The sequence below is a fragment of the Hyla sarda genome, chromosome 2, assembly GCF_029499605.1.
Source record: "Hyla sarda isolate aHylSar1 chromosome 2, aHylSar1.hap1, whole genome shotgun sequence".
NCBI lineage: Eukaryota > Metazoa > Chordata > Amphibia > Anura > Hylidae > Hyla > Hyla sarda.
The window spans coordinates 253,236,515-253,255,567 of NC_079190.1; the positions used below are offsets into that span (position 1 = coordinate 253,236,515).

The 19,053-nt window shown below is 44.5% G+C and overlaps 1 protein-coding gene across 8 annotated transcripts in view; it reads left to right on the plus strand.

Moving 5' to 3' along the window:
• The window catches only part of ADGRB2 (adhesion G protein-coupled receptor B2), a 571,730-nt gene that overhangs the window by 543,328 nt on the left and 9,349 nt on the right, over positions 1 to 19,053 (plus strand). For 4 of the 8 annotated variants that reach the window (XM_056556966.1, XM_056556965.1, XM_056556970.1 and 1 more), the window contains 8 exons: positions 1,708 to 1,803; positions 2,742 to 2,913; positions 3,503 to 3,598; positions 9,055 to 9,133; positions 10,301 to 10,938; positions 11,227 to 11,298; positions 11,452 to 11,547; positions 12,384 to 12,440. In XM_056556966.1, the coding sequence (XP_056412941.1) occupies positions 1,708 to 1,803; positions 2,742 to 2,913; positions 3,503 to 3,598; positions 9,055 to 9,133; positions 10,301 to 10,938; positions 11,227 to 11,298; positions 11,452 to 11,547; positions 12,384 to 12,440 (1,306 nt within the window). The remainder of the gene's footprint in view (positions 1 to 1,707; positions 1,804 to 2,741; positions 2,914 to 3,502; positions 3,599 to 9,054; positions 9,134 to 10,300; positions 10,939 to 11,226; positions 11,299 to 11,451; positions 11,548 to 12,383; positions 12,441 to 19,053) is intronic. The other 4 variants (XM_056556968.1, XM_056556969.1, XM_056556973.1 and 1 more) reach the window with 4 other exon arrangements.

Genomic DNA, 19,053 nt, shown 5'->3' on the forward strand with positions numbered 1-19,053 from the left:
ATCAGATGAAGGTTTTGGGAGTGCTCTTCTTACCATCAAGTTCAGACCCCCCATGATCATACACCTAATCACTATTCTGTGTATAATGGTGACACAAACCCAGTGACTCACAGGTGACAGATACTCTGACTGGAGTGCTTCACTTTCCCTTCCCCATTTAATGCAGACAACTTCTCCTGGCCAGGAATAGCTTCTGCAGGGCTTCTTTTCAGCACATCCCAAGTTATTTCTCGCCCTCTCGCAAACTTCCCATTCTGCTATTCTCCTACTCTTTACCAGTACCATCCTGCTGTTTTTCCCGATTTCTTTCCCAAAAATAGTGCCAAACAATGCTTAGTGCCCCCACCATTGCTCCCCACACAGTAATAGTGCCTCCCTTTGTGCCTCATACCCTGGCACCAACAGTTATAGTGCTTAGTGAAGCAGTGTAGTGAGTAGTATTTTTTTTTACTTAATTTTTTCTTCATTTATATAGCGCCAACATATTCTGCAGTGCTATACAGAGCTTGTCATCACTCAGATTGGTCTTTGTCCCACTGGGGCTTACAATGGAAATATTCCAGTGGTATAACAAGATGGTTCAGCAGATGAAAGATAATGTAGAAAAAATCGGCACTCAGCAGGGCTTCAATTCTTCATGCTTTATTGCAGAAAAAGCATACTCACATATAAAGGAAGGGAGAGATACAGTTGGGGGAATCAGGGCGACAAAGCTCCGTTTCGTACAGGGATTGTACTTCCTCCGGCCTCAGTGCCGTACGCATCCCTCTATACGCTGTATAACAAGATGGTACTGCTACAAAAATAAATGTGCAGATTCACACTTGCAAAAAAAACTGTATATTGTGATGTTAAATGTGTGTCCGGCTTCAAGGTGTTTGTGTGTTCATGTTTGCTGCTGTGTGCAGAGGCAATGTACCATTCCCCCTCCAGTCAAACACTAGTCATGGGTCACAGATCGCAGGTCATTTATGCAGGTGCGCTTGATCCAAAAAGCAGAATTCAGTTGCGTACTTGAAAGTACTGTATAACAGTTGCTCTCCAGATATTGTTGAATGACTGTACTGGTTATATGGGGGAACAGCATCTGGAGAGAGACACAAATGGGCTAAGCCAAAATACAAAATGTGGGGTAAAGGTGATGGAGGTTCCCCTTCCTTGTATCCATCTCATGCTAACCAGGTTCTGCCTTCCTGCCAGTCCAGAGCTGATCTAACACACTTCCTTTTATTTCTCTCTCCCATCTTCGCTCTATTATCTCTTTCTTGTGTGCCCCATACCTCCCTGTGGCTTTTTCCCTTCTGTCTCTGTATTCCTCATATCTGCTCCTTCCTGTCTTTCCCTGCCAACCTGACCTCCTTCATCCCCCCATGTACTCTAATTCTGTATGATGGATTTTATATTGATGTGTAAATGTGTCTTCTTTTATGCATGCGTAAAAATGATATCTTTTTGCATGACAACACACACAATATTTGTTATGTGCCTTTGTGTTATTTTGTATCACCTTTTTTTTATTTTACTATATTAAAAAAAAATTCTACTTATCTGCCACTCTCTTTGCATTCGTGTTTTCGGACCCAATGTCCTGCAATTCCTTACCTTTCTATAAAATATTTCTATTTTACCTTTTGTTTTTTGTTTTTTTTTTCCACTTAATCCTCACTATTTTGCATGGTCTTGGCTTGTTGTGATGTGGTGTTGCAGAATTGAGATATCCTGCAGGAACCTGGCGCTGATATGTTCCACTTGCGGAGTGCTGCCCAGTGCAAATCTATCCGCAGCTACTGCCAGCAATGCCGTGTTAGTCTTTTTTTTTCTCTCTTTCTGCCTTCTTCCAGTTACATTAAAGAACTATTACAAATGACACACATACTGAAGCATACAGGTGTACACATGAACCCTTTTCCCTATATCATACAATGTCAGCTGCCGCACTGTACAGTTAAAACAAGTAGAAGACAGGGTGCCTTCCATTCCACAGGATTTACGTTAAAAGATTAAAGGTTTTCTTTTTTTATTCTCCTTTGAGAATGGAACATTTCCCAAAGTATTGGTATGGGACTCGCCATATGTCATTTGTCACCTGCACAGCGTGATGTCTTCCTTGTACTGAAGTCCTGAATTAATGTGCCTGTCCCTAGTCTCGTGTTCTCCCACACGTACCTGCTTATCTGTAGCTACATACTTCTCCACCATGTTATCTGCATGTCACCCATGGTGACAAGTACGGTAACTCTTCTCCCGCCTCCCTACACTCTGCCGAGACTAGGAAAGTTATTCCATATAGTCATAGACGCCTTGACAAGAGAAAATTGTGACGTGCATCTGCACACACCTAACCTGGGATTCTTGATCTTTTATCTCTCCTTCTTACACACCACTTGCATTTCCTTTCATGCCGCTGTGCATTTTATTGTGTTACTGACCGCTGGCTTGCTCTTCATGGCTTTCCATTTTCTCTAACCTTTCTCTCCTTTCTAACTATTCTTACTGTGCAATACTTTCTGAGTAACTGCTTACTTCCTGCATTATGTTGCACCTTTTCTTTTTAAATTTGCTATTGTTTCTGGTTTTTAACATACTTTTATTTCCAATCATTCTACTTATGTTGTTATCATCTTTCAACCATTCATGTCTTTCCTCATTCCTTTCTTTTCACCACTATCTTATTTCTATATCTCTTCCCTTTTCTTTCTATACCCCTTCTTTCGCACCGTGTCTCCACTCCCTTAACACAGGGCATCTCTCTGGAGCTCCTGCGTGGTCCTTCCTCTGCTCGCCCTCACGTGGATGTCTGCAGTTTTGGCTATGACTGACCGCAGATCCATCCTCTTCCAAGTCCTGTTTGCGGTATTCAATTCTGTTCAAGGCTGTGTGATCATTACAGTACATTGCTTCCTGCGCCGGGAGGTAAGAATTCGCAATACTCCTTACTTTCTACTTCATCAAAAAGTATTGATAACAAATCAAGCTGTGTGGCTTCTAATATTAGCAGTTATAGGACCTTAGAATACTGTTTTCATGCAATATACAAAGAGATCTAGAAAATACCCTAGATAAATAATCTTGTAATACAGCATGCACACACCATTATTTGTATTCGAATGATTATATTATTAAAGTAGCTTTACTACAACATTGGGGTTAAATACCATGGATGTAGCTCCTTAATATTGTTCTGGTCAAATGACTGTACTGGATATCTAAGCTGCAAGAGATAGAGGTGGATATAGGGAAACCAAGCACGGTACCCTTACCTCTCTAGAGTAAAGAGGCTTGAATTTAGATTTTTACTGTAAATGTAGTTATTATGTTGGTAGCAAAATGGGTGATATTACCAGAAATATCCATTATTTCAGAGTGCAGTTTATTGGTAGGTGTATTCATATACTGGACAGAAACAAGTATACAGTACTCACGGAAATTATTGCCTTAACTAGATGTGGTTTCACTTTACTATGTTTCTTGTTCAGTATAGTTTTTACACGTTTTTCCACAGGTACAAGAAGTAGTAAAATGCCAAATGGGTGGGTGCCGTAGTGATGAAAATGAAGATTCTCCAAACTCCTGCAAGAATGGTCAACTCCAGATCATGGTAAGTCAGCCGAGGATTTAATAATGTTTCGCAAGTATGGTATGAATATCTTGCTAGGTGATGTGGCATTAAAGGGGTTACCCAGGAAAAACTTTTTTTATATATCAACTGGCTCCAGAAAGTGAAACAGATTTGTAAATTACTTCTATTACAAAATCTTAATCCTTTTAGTACTTATGAGCTGCTGAAGTTGAGTTGTTCTTTTCTACGTACTCTCTGATGACACCTGTCTCGGGAACTGTCCAGAGTAGAAGCAAATCCCCATAGCAAACCTCTTCTACTCTGTGCAGTTCATGAGACAAGCAGAGATGTCAGCAGAGAGCACTGTTGCCAGACAGAAAACAACAACTCAACTTCAGCAGTGGATAATTATTGGAAGGATTAAGATTTTTTAATAGAAGTAATTTACAAATCTGTTTAACTTTCTGGAGCCAGTTGATATAAAAAAAAGTTTTTTCCTGGAATACCCATTTAACCTCTTAAGGACGCAGGGCGTATGGATACACCCTGCATCCCGAGTCCTTAAGGACGCAGGGCGTATCCATACGCCCGTGGGAATTCCGGTCCCCACCGCTAGCCGGTTGGGGACCGGAGCCGGATGCCTGCTGAAATCGTTCAGCAGGCATCCCGGCATATCGCCCAGGGGGGTCATTATGCCCCCCCATGTCGGCGATCGCCGCAGATCGCTGGACAATTCAGTCCAGCGATCTGCGGCGATTCCGGATCAATCGGGTCTCCAGTGACCCGGTGACCCGGAATTACTGGCTGTTCGGGGCCGTCTCTGACGGCCCCGAACAGCCAGAGCCTGCAGGGGTGAGGTGGCACTGGTGCCACCTCACGATCGCCCTGATTCGTCGGCCGGATTACCGGCCGACCAATCAGGGCGCCTGCTGCGGGTGTCACTCCCGCACCCGCTCCGCCCCTCTTCCGGAGGGCGTGAGCGGGTGCGGAAAGACGACCCCCGGTGCTGGGGACCCCGATCCCCGGCGTCAATGTTGGGATCAGGGCCCCAGGGGCGACGGCGAGGGACAGCCTGCGATGGAGCAGCAGCAGGAGGTGAGTTACAGCCTCCTGCTGTTGCTTAGCAACAGCTCCCAGCATGCAAAAAGGGCATGCTGGGAGCTGTAGTTATGCAACAGCAGGAGGCAGACCACCAAAACTCCCAGCATTCCCTTATGGGCATGCTGGGACTTATGGTTTTGCAACAGCTGGAGGCACATTTTTTCTATGGAAAAGTGTACCTTCAGCTGTTGTATAACTACAACTCCCAGCTTGCACAAACAGCTAAAGTGCATGCTGGGAGTTGTAGTGGTGCATCTGCTGGTTGCATAACTACAACTCACAGCATGCCCGTTGGCTGTCTGACTGCTGAGAGTTGTAGTTTTGCAACAGCTGAAGGCACACTGGTTGTGAAACTTAGAGTTTTTTTTTTACCTAACTCAGTGTTTCACGACCGGTGTGCCTCCAGCTGTTGCAAACTACAACTCCCAGCAGTCACCTTACACCATGCACCGTACATGCTGGGAGTTGTAGTTTTGCAACAGCTGGAGGCACACTGGTTTTGAAACACTGAGTAAGGTCACAAACTCCGTGATACATAACCAGTGTGCCTACAGCTGTTGCAAAACTAAAACTCTCAGCATGTACAGTCTGTCAGCGCATGCTGGGAGTTGTAGTTTTGCAACAGCTGGATGTCCCCCCCAATGTGAATGTACAGGGTACACTCACATGGGCGGAGGCTTACAGTAAGTATCGGGCTGCAAGTTTGAGCTGCAGCAAATTTTCTGCAACAGCTCAAACTGCCAGCGAGAAACTACTGTGAACCCCCCGCCCGTGCGACTGTACCCTAAAAACACTACACTACACTAACACAAAAAATAAAATAAAAAGTAAAAAACACTACGTATACACATACCCCTACACAGCCCCCCTCCCCTCCCCAATAAAAATGAAAAACGTCTGGTACGCCACGGTTTCCAAAACGGAGCCTCCAGCTGTTGCAAAACAACAACTCCCAGTATTGTTGGACAGCCGTTGACTGTCCAGGCATGCTGGGAGTTTTGCAACAGCTGGAGGCACCCTGTTAGGGGTATTCTACGCCAGTGATTCCCAATGTCCACCCCTATGCAATCCCTAATTTAGGCCTCAAATGCGCATGGCGCTCTCACTTTGGAGCCCTGTCGTATTTCAAGGCAACAGTTAAGGGTCACATATGGGATATCGCCGTACTCGGGAGAAATTGGGCTTCAAATTTTGGGGGGTATTTTCTGCTTATACCCTTTTTAAAAATGTAAAGTTTTTGGTAAAAGAAGCATTTTAGGAAAAAAAATTTTTTATTTTTTTTTACATATGCAATAGTCGTGAAACGCCTGTGGGGTTATTAAGGTTCACTTAACCCCTTGTTACATTCCCCGAGGGCTCTAGTTTCCAAAATAGTATGCCATGTGGTTTTTTTTTGCGGTCCTGGCACCATAGGGGCTTCCTAAATGCGGCATGCCCCCAGAGCAAAATTTGCTTTCAAAAAGCCAAATGTGACTTCTTCTCTTCTGAGACCTGTAGTGCGCCAACAGAGCACTTTTCACCCCCATATGGGGTGTTTTCTGAATCGGGACAAATTGGGCTTCAAATTTTTGGGGGTATTTTCTGCTTTAACCCTTTGTATAAATGTAAATTTTTTGGGAAACCAAGCATTTTAGGTAATTTTTTTTAGTTTTTTTACATATGCAAAAGTCGTGAAACACCTGTAGGGTATTAAGGTTCACTTTATCCCTTGTTATGTTCCCCGAGGGGTCTAGTTTCCAAAATGGTATGCCATGTGTTTTTTTTTTTGCTGTCCTGGCACCATAGGGGCTTCCTAAATGCGGCATGCCCCCAGAGCAAAATTTCCTTCAAAAAAGCCAAATGTGACTCCTTCTCTTCTGAGACCTGTAGTGCGCCAGCAGAGCACTTTTCATCCCCATATGGGGTGTTTTCTGAATCGGGAGAAATTGGGCTTCAAATTTTGGGGGGTATTTTCTGCTATTACCCTTTTTAAAAATGTAAAACTTTAGGGAAACCAAGCATTTTAGGTAAAAAATTTTTTTTTATTTTTTTACATATGCAAAAGTCGTGAATCACCTGTGGGGTATTAAGGTTCACATTACCCCTTGTTACGTTCCCCGAGGGGTCTAGTTTCCAAAATGGTATGCCATGTGGGGTTTTTTGCTGTTCTGGCACCATAGGGGCTTCCTAAAGGTGACATGCCCCCCAAAAACCATTTGACGCTCTTTCCCTTCTGAGCCCTCTACTGCGCCCGCCGAACACTTTACATAGACATATGAGGTATGTGCTTACTCAAGAGAAATTGGGTTTCAAATACAAGTAAAAATTTTCTCCTTTTTACCCCTTGCAAAAATGCAAAAATTGGGTCTACAAGAACATGCGAGTATAAAAAATGAAGATTGTGAATTTTCTCCTTCACTTTGCTGCTATTCCTGTGAAACTCGTAAAGGGTTAAAACACTTACTGAATGTCATTTTGAATACTTTCGGGGGTGCAGTTTTTATAATGGGGTCATTTATGGGGTATTTCTAATATGAAGACCCTTCAAATCCACTTCAAACCTGAACTGGTCCCTGAAAAAAAGCGAGTTTCAAAATTTTGTGAAAAATTGGAAAATTGCTGCGGAACTTTGAAGCCCTCTGGTGTCTTCCAAAAGTAAAAACTCAGCAATTTTATGATGCAAATATAAAGTAGACATATTGTATATGTGAATAAAAAAAAAAATTATTTGGAATATCCATTTTCCTTACAAGCAGAGAGCTTCAAAGTTAGAAAAATGCAAAATTTTCAAATTTTTCATCAAATTTTGGGATTTTTCACCAAGAAAGGATGCAAGTTACCAAAAAATTTTACCACTACGTTAAAGTAGAATATGTCAAGAAAAAACAATCTCGGAATCAGAATGATAACTAAAAGCATTCCAGAGTTATTAATGTTTAAAATGACAGTGGTCAGATTTGCAAAAAATGGCCGAGTCCTTAAGGTGAAAAAGGGCTCAGTCCTTAAGGGGTTAATATTAAGCCATATCAGTTAATAGACAGAGATACAAGTTCTGAATTGGGACATATGTACCTAGGATGAAAACATATAGGGGGAGATTGATAAGAATCTGTGCAGATGAAAAGTGAACCAGTTGCCCATAGCAACCAATCAAATTGTTTCTTTTATTTTGCAGAGACCTTTCAAAAAATAAAAGAAGTGAGCTGATTGGTTGCTATGGGCAACTGCTCCACTTTTCCTCTGCACAGGTTGGATTAAATCTCCCCATAGTCCCCTTCTTCAGCATGCTAATATCCAAGAGGGTAGCTAAAGCCTCATGGGCCCTAATGAAAATGATCAGTTTGGGCCTTCCTAGCTTTGATCAGACACAGTCAGAGGCAAAATATAGTTTAATCCAGGGACTCAAAGGTGACACCTTTTCTGATCAGAGCCATCCTTTTTCCTTTTCTTCTCCATTGGGTCCAGATTGCTATGAAGACTTCTACTTCTACATATTCTACTGCCATATTCTGTGCACGCTACATATAATACTGCCACAAATTGTGCCTCTTAAATAGAATACTGCTAGATGTTGTGCCCCTAAATATAATTCCCACCACTTGCTATCCCCCTAAATACAATACCGCCACGTGTTGTGCCCCTAATGCTGTGTCTTCAAAAAAATATATTTATGCCACTGTGCCTCCCCTAAACAATTATTGATACCACTGTTCTCCCAATAAACTGTGCATCTTTGCCCCTACACTGTACCAATAAATTGTGCTACTGTGCCCCAAACTGTGCTCCTAACTGACCTGTGCCACTGTGCCCCCAAACTGTGCCACTCTCTACCCTGAAAATACTCACTTGTCCCAGGTCCCATGCTGCCCTGGTATGTTTGCATGCACTTACAAGTGGGTGAACTTACAGTTTACACAATGATAGCCCAGATTTATCATACTGCTTGAAACTAAAACTGTCAGAGTGCTCCCGCAGGGCATTCAAGCTGGGGGCAGCATGAAAAAAAAATCCATACTCCCCTACACAGTTTCTGTCATGATGTCATCTGGTCCTTCTACCTTCTCCTTCTGAAACTGACTCATCTTGGCGGTGATAGCCTGTTCAGCCAATCCCTGACTGAAGATGTCAGTGATTGGCTGTGTGGGCCTTTACTCCTGAGTCATTGTTGGAAACTGGAAGAGGAGTTACAAGTGGGTGGCCAGATGACTTCACAGCGGGATCTGCCGGGGATCGAGGTAGGTCTTGTTGTGTATGTATTTATTTATTAATGAATTTATTAGTTGTTTCTTCATTCATTCATTCATGCTGTCCCCAGCCAAATATAAACCTTTTTTTGGTGCCAAGATGGCCCCTTAAAGTGTTGTATTGATGCATGTCCACACTGACTTTTTGTCCTAATTCTTCATCTTTAATAGTCAGAATTTGAAAAGGATGTTGACCTGGCTTGTCAGTCTGATGAGAAAGGATCATGGTACACAGCACACGGGGAAACTGGTGAGCATCTCATCTTTCACTTTGGTGCCATGCGACAGTATGTGACTTTGAAATGGGGATGGTGCGTCATGACACAGTCAAATTGCTATAAGCTAAAATCCGTATTATCTATAGGAAGGTGTTTGGTCTGTTACAAGCCTTTGGTTAAAATTCCTCTCTCATATTCTGCTTAGTGTTTAAACCAATGAAGTACAATGAAAATCTATTAAAATTAATTGGATCTGACAATTATTTGGCAAATGTTATTCATAGTACAGACTTTTGGCAGTGGTTCAAGGATAAAGTTGAAAAAACTGTGGCAGAAAGAAGGCTTGGAATTGTTCAAACTTTATTGATCAAACTGTACTCAGCAGTTCTTTCACTATGGAAAACCACAGCTGAAATGTGACCAGTATAATACTGTTATAGTTATTCATATTCATTTTCCACAGCAGAATAACATGTGGTTTCACAATGGGAATTTTTTCAGTGATTTTCTGCCTCCTTCAATTAAAGATGTAAATCATCGCTCTAAATACCGCACACATTAGATCATTTATAAGGGTAAAATCACTGTATCCCAGAATACTCAAAGGGGTACTCCGGTGGAAAACTTTTTTTTTTTTATCAACTGGTGCCAGAAAGTTAAACAGATTTGTAAATTACTTATATTAAAAAAAAAATCTTAATCCTTCCAGTACTTATTAGCTGCTGAATACTACAGAGGAAATTATTTTCTTTTTGGAAAACAGAGCTCTCTGCTGACACATCTGTCCATTTTAAGAACTGTCCAGAGTAGGAGAAAATCCCCATAGAAAACATATGCTGCTCTGGACAGTTCCTAAAATGGACAGAAATGTCAGCAGAGAGCACTGTGTTCCAAAAAGAAAATAATTTACTCTGTAGTATTCAGCAGCTAATTACTACTGGAAGGATTAAGATTTTTTAATAGAAGTAACTTACAAATCTGTTTAACTTTCTGGCACCAGTTGATTAAAAAAAAAGTTTTCCACCCGAGTACCCCTTTAATCTCTACGTGCCAGACATTTATACCATATACTTTATTTCAATGGAGATATATTCTTTAGTAGTGATTAACAATGAACCACAGGGGAACACTCAGGAAAAGGATTCCTTAGTATAGTCTTTAGGCACTCTTATATTTTATTTTTGTTCTATTCGTTTCAGTTCTCTTCAAGGAACTAAACACATGCCACCCTTCCAGTGTGACTGGAGCCCTATCGAGAATATCTTTAGATGATGAAGATGACTTAAAGCTGCACAAAGTTGGTGATGGGCTCAGCTTCTCCCACCTTCCTGGGAACCTCTCCTCTCCAGGAGGAATTCTTTTGCAGGTGCCCAAAATAACTCACAATCAAGTCAATGAGCTTAATGAACCCCTTCCCAAAAAAGAAATTAATTTGGAGCGTGGCCCCCTTTATTTGTGTCCAGAGGGAAATTTGTGGCCTTTAGACTTTGGGGATGTTCCTCAGGAGCCATCACTGGAAAGTGAGTATATGGTTCTCCCCAGACGGACTTTGAGTCTCAAACCTTTTAACCGGGACCAAGGAAAATTCAACATGAAGCTTTCCGAATTGGGAAAAGGTCGCCAACAAAGTGAGACGGATAGTTACCCTAATTTCCTGTCAGTGGACCACATTAACGTGAATCTCACCCCACCCTATGTTCCAGCACAGCATCAGTATGGATTACCATTTAAACAACCACCCTCTGTCCGCCAGATCCTGGCATCAGAGATGAATGAGCGGAGTCGTACAATGCCTCGCACGGTGCCTGGTCCATCTATGAGTGCTGGGTCTCTAGAGGTGAGAGGTGGAAGAAATATTTTAGGTTCTGTCTGGTTTTCTTGCGTTTCTTGGTATGTCGTCTGTTGTTCTCCAAAAAATCCTTTTTCCTGTTATTGTCCCCTTCTCACATCACATTTCATTGTCATTCCTTTTATGTTTTTTACAAAGAAAGAAAACTCTTCCCTTCTCCTCTTGTTCCAAGTATGGTCCTGCCTTGTTGCACTTCTCAGTCTCAGTGTTTGTATGTACACCTTTCTCCCTTCTCTCAATCCATCTTCCTCCCTTTCTCTCTTCCTCCTCACATAGAAACCACACCAACCTGTCCCTGTCTTTCTCCCTCAGCGGAAGCGGTTGAGATACTCAGATTTGGACTTTGAGGTGAGCACTTTTACCTGCACTCAACCCCACATCCGCATGGTAACACTGGGATCTGCATTGCATGATAATTTTCACTGCATATACACTACAATGATGACAAGGGCTGGTAGGTTTGGGTGGCAGTGTGTTAATGCTTCAGTTGACTTTTTGCAGAAAGTGATGCACACAAGAAAGAGACATTCAGAGCTTTATCATGAATTGAACCGCAAGTTCCACACTTTGGAAAGGTATCGGGATGCCAGTGCAAAGGTGCGCTAACAATTTGTTCACTCTACTTCCTAGAGGACACCAGTAACTCTTTATTATTGGACTTTTTCAATTTCCTTTTGACTTCAGTGAAATGTGAATTATTCCACAAAGAAATATTTCTATGCCTATTGACATTTAAGAATCATTTATGAGCCCACAATGTCATATGCTTGCCCGGCCATGGTAAATGGAGCAGCATTCATAGACATCAATGAAATGCAGTTATCTAGTTCAGAATTTAGCACTAGAAAATGGAAGAATATTTGCATGAAATTACTCTAAGGACAGAAAGAAGCGCATAGAATGTGATGCTTTAGTATGAGCTTATTAATATATATGTATCTGCATGTTTGCAGTCCTTTATTCCCATTAGTCATGATATCTCTTATGGCTCATGCACACAACCATTTCAGCCTTTTGACATACTGCACAATACAGTAGCAGACAGAGCTATTCTGTGATGAGGGCTGCATTGTGCACCGTATTGCCCTTGAAACATTAAACCATTGCTTCAAGGGGAGGATCATGCTAAAATATATAAAAATTATGTGGTATGCAGGTCCTCAACGAAATGCATTTCTATTATGTTTGATATCCATGTAATACAGATCCTGAATATCATCTTGTGCATTCCCCATCTTTTGGCCCTTCCTTTACTATCTATACAATATGTTTATGCCAGGCCTATATTTCTCTTTTTTCTTCTGGTAGGTAGACCTCTTATACAGCATCGATATGAGTATTATTGCATAGGCTATAAGTGTACTTAACCTTATATCTTTGCCCTCACTCATGCCTAATACTGTTCTGACCCCTTTTCCATGTTTGTAATATAGAGAGACAAACGTTGGAGCATATCCTCAGGAGGAGCCGTGGAAAGAACCTCAGCTAGCGTGAGTAACATTGTAAAAGTGTTAAGGGTAAAATTGTAAGTGTGTAATTATTATAGTGATAATGAACAATAAAGAATCTGTAAGCTATCCCCTTTAGATCCTACTTGCACTGCAGCTCTTTAGCTTTAAAGGGCACCTCTCAGGTCCCCAGGGCCTTACATTTTAGCCCTGAGACCTGATAGGTCAAAAGAGCAGTGTTCCAATTGCTTGACTAACAGCTTAAGTGCAGGCTGTCAATCAACACCGACTGGGTGGAAGGGGGCAAGGTAAGCATGACTTTAACCATTTTCTGTGACTGTAAAACAGAATTCAGTCACAGCTGCTGCCAATAATGTCAATTTTATTCTTTCTACGGCATTGTAGAAAGCTCAGGAGAACAGTGTTAAGATGTTGTTCTCCCGACCTCTTAGGTCCCTGGTTATTGACAGGTTTCCTTTAAACCCTTAAAAAACTTGTACAGATTGTAGAGTCTACTTACAGTATATATACAGAATGTAGCTTATTAATACTACTAATGTAAAACAAAAAAATAGAAACAAAAACATAGCTGCACATCCACAATTTGTATTTTGATCTACTTGCTTCTTAGCATAATTTCAAAAACTAACAGGTTTCATCAAAAAGTACAAGCCCACTCGCCACTTCAAGGCCACCTAGTCAGAGTGGGTCCTTAACCTAACACTGGCGTAGCGTCGGGCGGCGACTACTACCTCTGTGACACCAAGCCCACAGGGGGACTGACCCAGTGGCCAGGCAGCCCCACTGCTACCCGACCAAGCACCCGGCTCCGGGCCACACAACCCACAGACAAAGCATCACAGTAAAAATGGCTGCCACAGAGCACCACACCAGTGTGAACACCTTCCATGTATTCCCTGCCAGAGAGTTTGATAATGCTAGGAGGAAACCCATATGCAGTCTCCTGCTAATTAAAAACACCTACTTAAATCTGTCTTGGAACCCATATCACAGGACCTCCAAGAACTAAAAACTTAAGTGTGACACATTGGTAATAGAGTTGAACGACTAGAATCCACCCAATCACAGAACATTGCATACACTGCGGCCTCCACAACTGCTCTTACCTCCTGCCAAAATCATCTTAACAAGGTCGTAGACTGACTGGAGGACCAGGACAATTGAGGAAGATGCAATAATCTGCAGATAAAGGGACTTCCTGAAACAATCTTACCTGGATCCCTGCAGCCGTCTGAAATTGCTGTTCATTCACATTCTGGGGGACAGTTATCCACAAGGGATCCTGATTGAGCGTGCACACAGGGCACTCAAAGCGAAGCCGAGAGCACAAGACCCCCCACGTGATGTCATATGCCGCCTTTTTAATTCATCGGTCAGAGACAACATTCTCAGAAAAGCGAGATATATCCCGAATTTGACATTCAAAGATGCACAGGTATCCATTTTTCAGGACCTCGCAAGAATCACCTTATCAAAAAGGAATATGCTTCGACTACTTGTCTAATCTCGAAAAACATTTCCTATAAATGGCTGTTTCCCTTTGGCCTCTCCTTCAATGTGGAAGGCCACCGGTTCATCATTAGAACACAGCAAGACCTGACTTCAGCGTTGGAGGCCCTGGGACAGAATGACCTAGACATTTCAGATTGGTCTGCAGTTGCCGACCTGATTGATCTCCCCACAATCCTGAGCTCCCGGCTGGACCAAGCCTCTGCTTTGGACATCCTGGCTTGGATCATCTCAAACCTTGTTTGTTGTCCATATTGCTTGTTTAATTCCTGTAGTGCTATCACTTATGCATGTTCCTCAACATTGTTGTGCATTGATATTGCTATTACTACTCGCTACTGTCTCCCCCCCATCTCTTCTCATCCTCTTCTTTTGAATCTCTCCCACCCAACTCCTCCTCCTTCTTCCTCCTCCCTGCTCTATTCCCTTCCCTACCATCTCCTTGTTACGCCGAGCGCTCCGGGTCCCCGCTCCTCCCCGGAGCGCTCGCTACACTCCTCTCACTGCAGCGCTCCGGTCGGTTCCACGGACCCGGGGCGCTGCGATACCGCCTCTGGCCGGGATGCGATTCGCGATGCGGGTAGCGCCCGCTCGCGATGCGCACCCCGGCTCCCGTACCTGACTCGCTCTCCGTCAGTCCTGTCCCGGCGCGCGCGGCCCCGCTCCCTAGGGCGCGCGCGCGCCGGGTCTTTGCGATTTAAAGGGCCACTGCGCCGCTGATTGGCGCAGTGGTTCCAATTAGTGTTTACACCTGTGCACTTCCCTATATCACCTCACTTCCCCTTCACTCCCTCGCCGGATCTTGTTGCCTTAGTGCCAGTGAAAGCGTTTCCTTGTGTGTTCCTAGCCTGTGTTCCAGACCTCCTGCCGTTGCCCCTGACTACGATCCTTGCTGCCTGCCCCGACCCTCTGCTACGTCCGACCTTGCTTCTGTCTACTCCCTTGTACCGCGCCTATCTTCAGCAGCCAGAGAGGTTGAGCCGTTGCTAGGGGATACGACCTGGTCACTACCGCCGCAGCAAGACCATCCCGCTTTGCGGCGGGCTCTGGTGAAAACCAGTAGTGACTTAGAACCGATCCTCTAGCACGGTCCACGCCAATCCCTCTCTGGCACAGAGGATCCACTACCTGCCAGCCGGCATCGTGACAGTAGATCCGGCCATGGATCCCGCTGAAGTTCCTCTGCCAGTTGTCGCTGACCTCACCACGGTGGTCGCCCAGCAGTCACAACAGATTGCGCAACAAGGCCAACAGCTGTCTCAACTGACTGTTATGCTACAACAGTTACTACCACAGCTTCAGCAACCATCACCTCCGCCAGCTCCTGTACCTCCCCCGCAGCGAGTGGCCGCTTCTGGACTACGACTATCCTTGCCGGATAAATTTGATGGGGACTCTAAGTTTTGCCGTGGCTTCCTTTCCCAATGTTCATTACACTTGGAGATGATGTCGGACCAGTTCCCCACTGAAAGGTCTAAGGTGGCTTTCGTAGTCAGCCTGCTGTCTGGAAAAGCCCTGGCTTGGGCCACACCGCTCTGGGACCGCAATGACCCCGTCACTGCCTCTGTACACTCCTTCTTCTCGGAAATTCGAAGTGTCTTTGAGGAACCTGCCCGAGCCTCTTCTGCTGAGACTGCCCTGTTGAACCTGGTCCAGGGTAATTCTTCCGTTGGCGAGTATGCCGTACAATTCCGTACTCTTGCTTCTGAATTATCCTGGAACAATGAGGCCCTCTGCGCGACCTTTAAAAAAGGCCTATCCAGCAACATTAAAGATGTTCTGGCCGCACGAGAAATGCCTGCTAATCTTCATGAACTTATTCACCTAGCCACTCGCATTGACATGCGTTTTTCCGAAAGGCGTCAGGAGCTCCGCCAAGATATGGACTCTGTTCGCACGAGGCGTTTCTTCTCCTCGGCTCCTCTCTCCTCTGGTTCCCTGCAATCTGTTCCTGTGCCTCCCGCCGTGGAGGCTATGCAGGTCGACCGGTCTCGCCTGACATCTCAAGAGAGGACACGACGCCGCATGGAGAACCTCTGCCTGTACTGTGCTAGTACCGAACACTTCCTGAGGGATTGTCCTATCCGCCCTCCCCGCCTGGAAAGACGTACCCTGACTCCGCACAAAGGAGAGACAATCCTTGATGTCCACTCTGCTTCTCCACGTCTTACTGTGCCTGTGCGGATGTCTGCCTCTGCCTTCTCCTTCTCTTCTGTGGCCTTCTTGGACTCTGGATCTGCAGGAAATTTTATTTTGGCCTCTCTCGTCAACAGGTTCAACATCCCAGTGACCAGTCTCACCAGACCCCTTTACATCAATTGTATAAACAATGAAAGATTGGACTGTTCCATACGTTTCCGCACGGAGCCCCTTCTAATGAGCATCGGATCTCATCACGAGAGGATTGAACTTTTGGTCCTCCCCAATTGCACCTCGGAAATTCTCCTTGGACTTCCCTGGCTTCAACTTCATTCCCCAACCCTGGATTGGTCCACTGGGGAGATCAAGAGTTGGGGGCCCTCTTGTTCCAAGGACTGTCTAAAACCGGTTCCCAGTAACCCTTGCCGTAACTCTCTGCTTCCTCCAGTAACCGGTCTCCCTAAGGCCTATATGGACTTCGCGGATGTTTTCTGCAAAAAACAAGCGGAGACTCTACCTCCTCACAGGCCTTATGATTGTCCTATCGACCTCCTCCCGGGCACTACTCCACCCCGGGGCAGAATTTATCCTCTCTCTGCCCCAGAGACTCTTGCCATGTCTGAATACGTCCAGGAGAACCTAAAAAAGGGCTTTATCCGTAAATCCTCCTCTCCTGCCGGAGCCGGATTTTTCTTTGTGTCCAAAAAAGATGGCTCTCTACGTCCTTGCATTGACTACCGCGGACTTAATAAAATCACGGTTAAGAACCGCTACCCCTTACCCCTCATCTCTGAACTCTTTGATCGCCTCCAAGGTGCCCACATCTTTACTAAATTGGACTTAAGAGGCGCCTATAACCTCATCCGCATCAGAGAGGGGGATGAGTGGAAAACAGCATTTAACACCAGAGATGGACACTTTGAGTATCTGGTCATGCCCTTTGGCCTGTGCAACGCCCCTGCTGTCTTCCAAGACTTTGTTAATGAAATTTTTCGTGATCTGTTATACTCCTGTGTGGTTGTATATCTTGATGATATCCTAATTTTTTCGGCCAATCTAGAAGAACACCGCCAGCATGTCCGTATGGTTCTTCAGAGACTTCGTGACAATCAACTCTATGCTAAAATTGAGAAATGTCTGTTTGAATGCCAATCTCTTCCTTTTCTAGGATACTTGGTCTCTGGCCAGGGACTACAAATGGATCCAGATAAACTCTCTGCCGTCTTAGATTGGCCACGCCCCTCCGGACTCCGTGCCATCCAACGTTTTTTGGGGTTCGCCAATTATTACAGGCAATTTATTCCACATTTTTCTACCATTGTGGCTCCTATTGTGGCTTTAACCAAAAAAAATGCCGATCCCAAGTCTTGGCCTCCTCAAGCGGAAGACGCCTTTAAACGACTCAAGTCTGCCTTCTCTTCGGCTCCCGTGCTCTCCAGACCTGACCCATCTAAACCCTTCCTATTGGAGGTTGATGCCTCCTCAGTGGGAGCTGGAGCTGTCCTTCTACAAAAAAACTCTTCCGGGCATGCTGTTACTTGTGGGTTTTTTTCTAGGACCTTCTCTCCGGCGGAGAGGAACTACTCCATCGGGGATCGAGAGCTTCTAGCCATTAAATTAGCACTTGAGGAATGGAGGCATCTGCTGGAGGGATCGAGATTTCCAGTTATTATTTACACCGATCACAAGAATCTCTCATACCTCGAGTCTGCCCAACGGCTGAATCCTCGTCAGGCCAGGTGGTCTCTGTTCTTTGCCCGATTTAATTTTGAAATTCACTTTCGACCTGCTGATAAGAACATTAGGGCCGATGCTCTCTCTCGTTCCTCAGATGCTTCTGAAATTGAACTCTCTCCTCAACACATCATTCCTCCTGACTGCCTGATTTCCACTTCTCCAGCCTCCATCAGGCAAACTCCTCCAGGAAAGACCTTTGTTTCTCCACGCCAACGCCTCGGAATCCTCAAATGGGGTCACTCCTCCCGTCTCGCAGGTCATGCGGGCATCAAGAAATCTGTGCAACTCATCTCTCGCTTCTATTGGTGGCCGACTCTAGAGACTGATGTGGTGGACTTTGTGCGAGCCTGCACTATCTGTGCCCGGGATAAGACTCCTCGCCAGAAGCCCGCTGGTTTTCTTCTTCCTTTGCCTGTTCCCGAACAACCTTGGTCTCTGATTGGTATGGATTTTATTACTGACTTACCCCCATCCCATGGCAACACTGTTATTTGGGTGGTCGTTGATCGATTCTCCAAAATGGCACATTTCATCCCTCTTCCTGGTCTTCCTTCAGCGCCTCAGTTGGCTAAACAATTTTTTGTACACATTTTTCGTCTTCACGGGTTGCCTACGCAGATCGTCTCGGATAGAGGCGTCCAATTTGTGTCTAAATTCTGGAGGGCTCTCTGTAAACAACTCAAGATTAAATTAAATTTTTCTTCTGCATACCATCCTCAATCCAATGGACAAGTAGAAAGAATTAACCAGATCTTGGGTGACTATTTACGACATTTTGTTTCCTCCCGCCAGGATGACTGGGCAGATCTTCTACCTTGGGCCGAATTCTCGTATAATTTCAGAATCTCTGAATCTTCCTCCAAATCCCCGTTTTTCGTGGTGTACGGCCGTCACCCTCTTCCCCCCCTCCCTACCCCCTTGCCCTCTGGTCTGCCCGCTGTGGATGAAATTTCTCGTGATCTCTCCATCATATGGAGAGAGACCCAAAATTCTCTCTTACAGGCTTCTTCACGCATGAAGAGATTCGCGGATAAGAAAAGAAGAGCTCCTCCCATTTTTTCCCCTGGAGACAAGGTATGGCTCTCCGCCAAATATGTCCGCTTCCGTGTCCCTAGCTATAAGTTGGGACCACGCTATCTTGGTCCTTTTAAGGTTTTGCGCCAGATTAATCCTGTCTCTTACAAACTTCTTCTTCCTCCTTCTCTTCGTATTCCTAATGCCTTTCATGTTTCTCTTCTTAAACCACTTA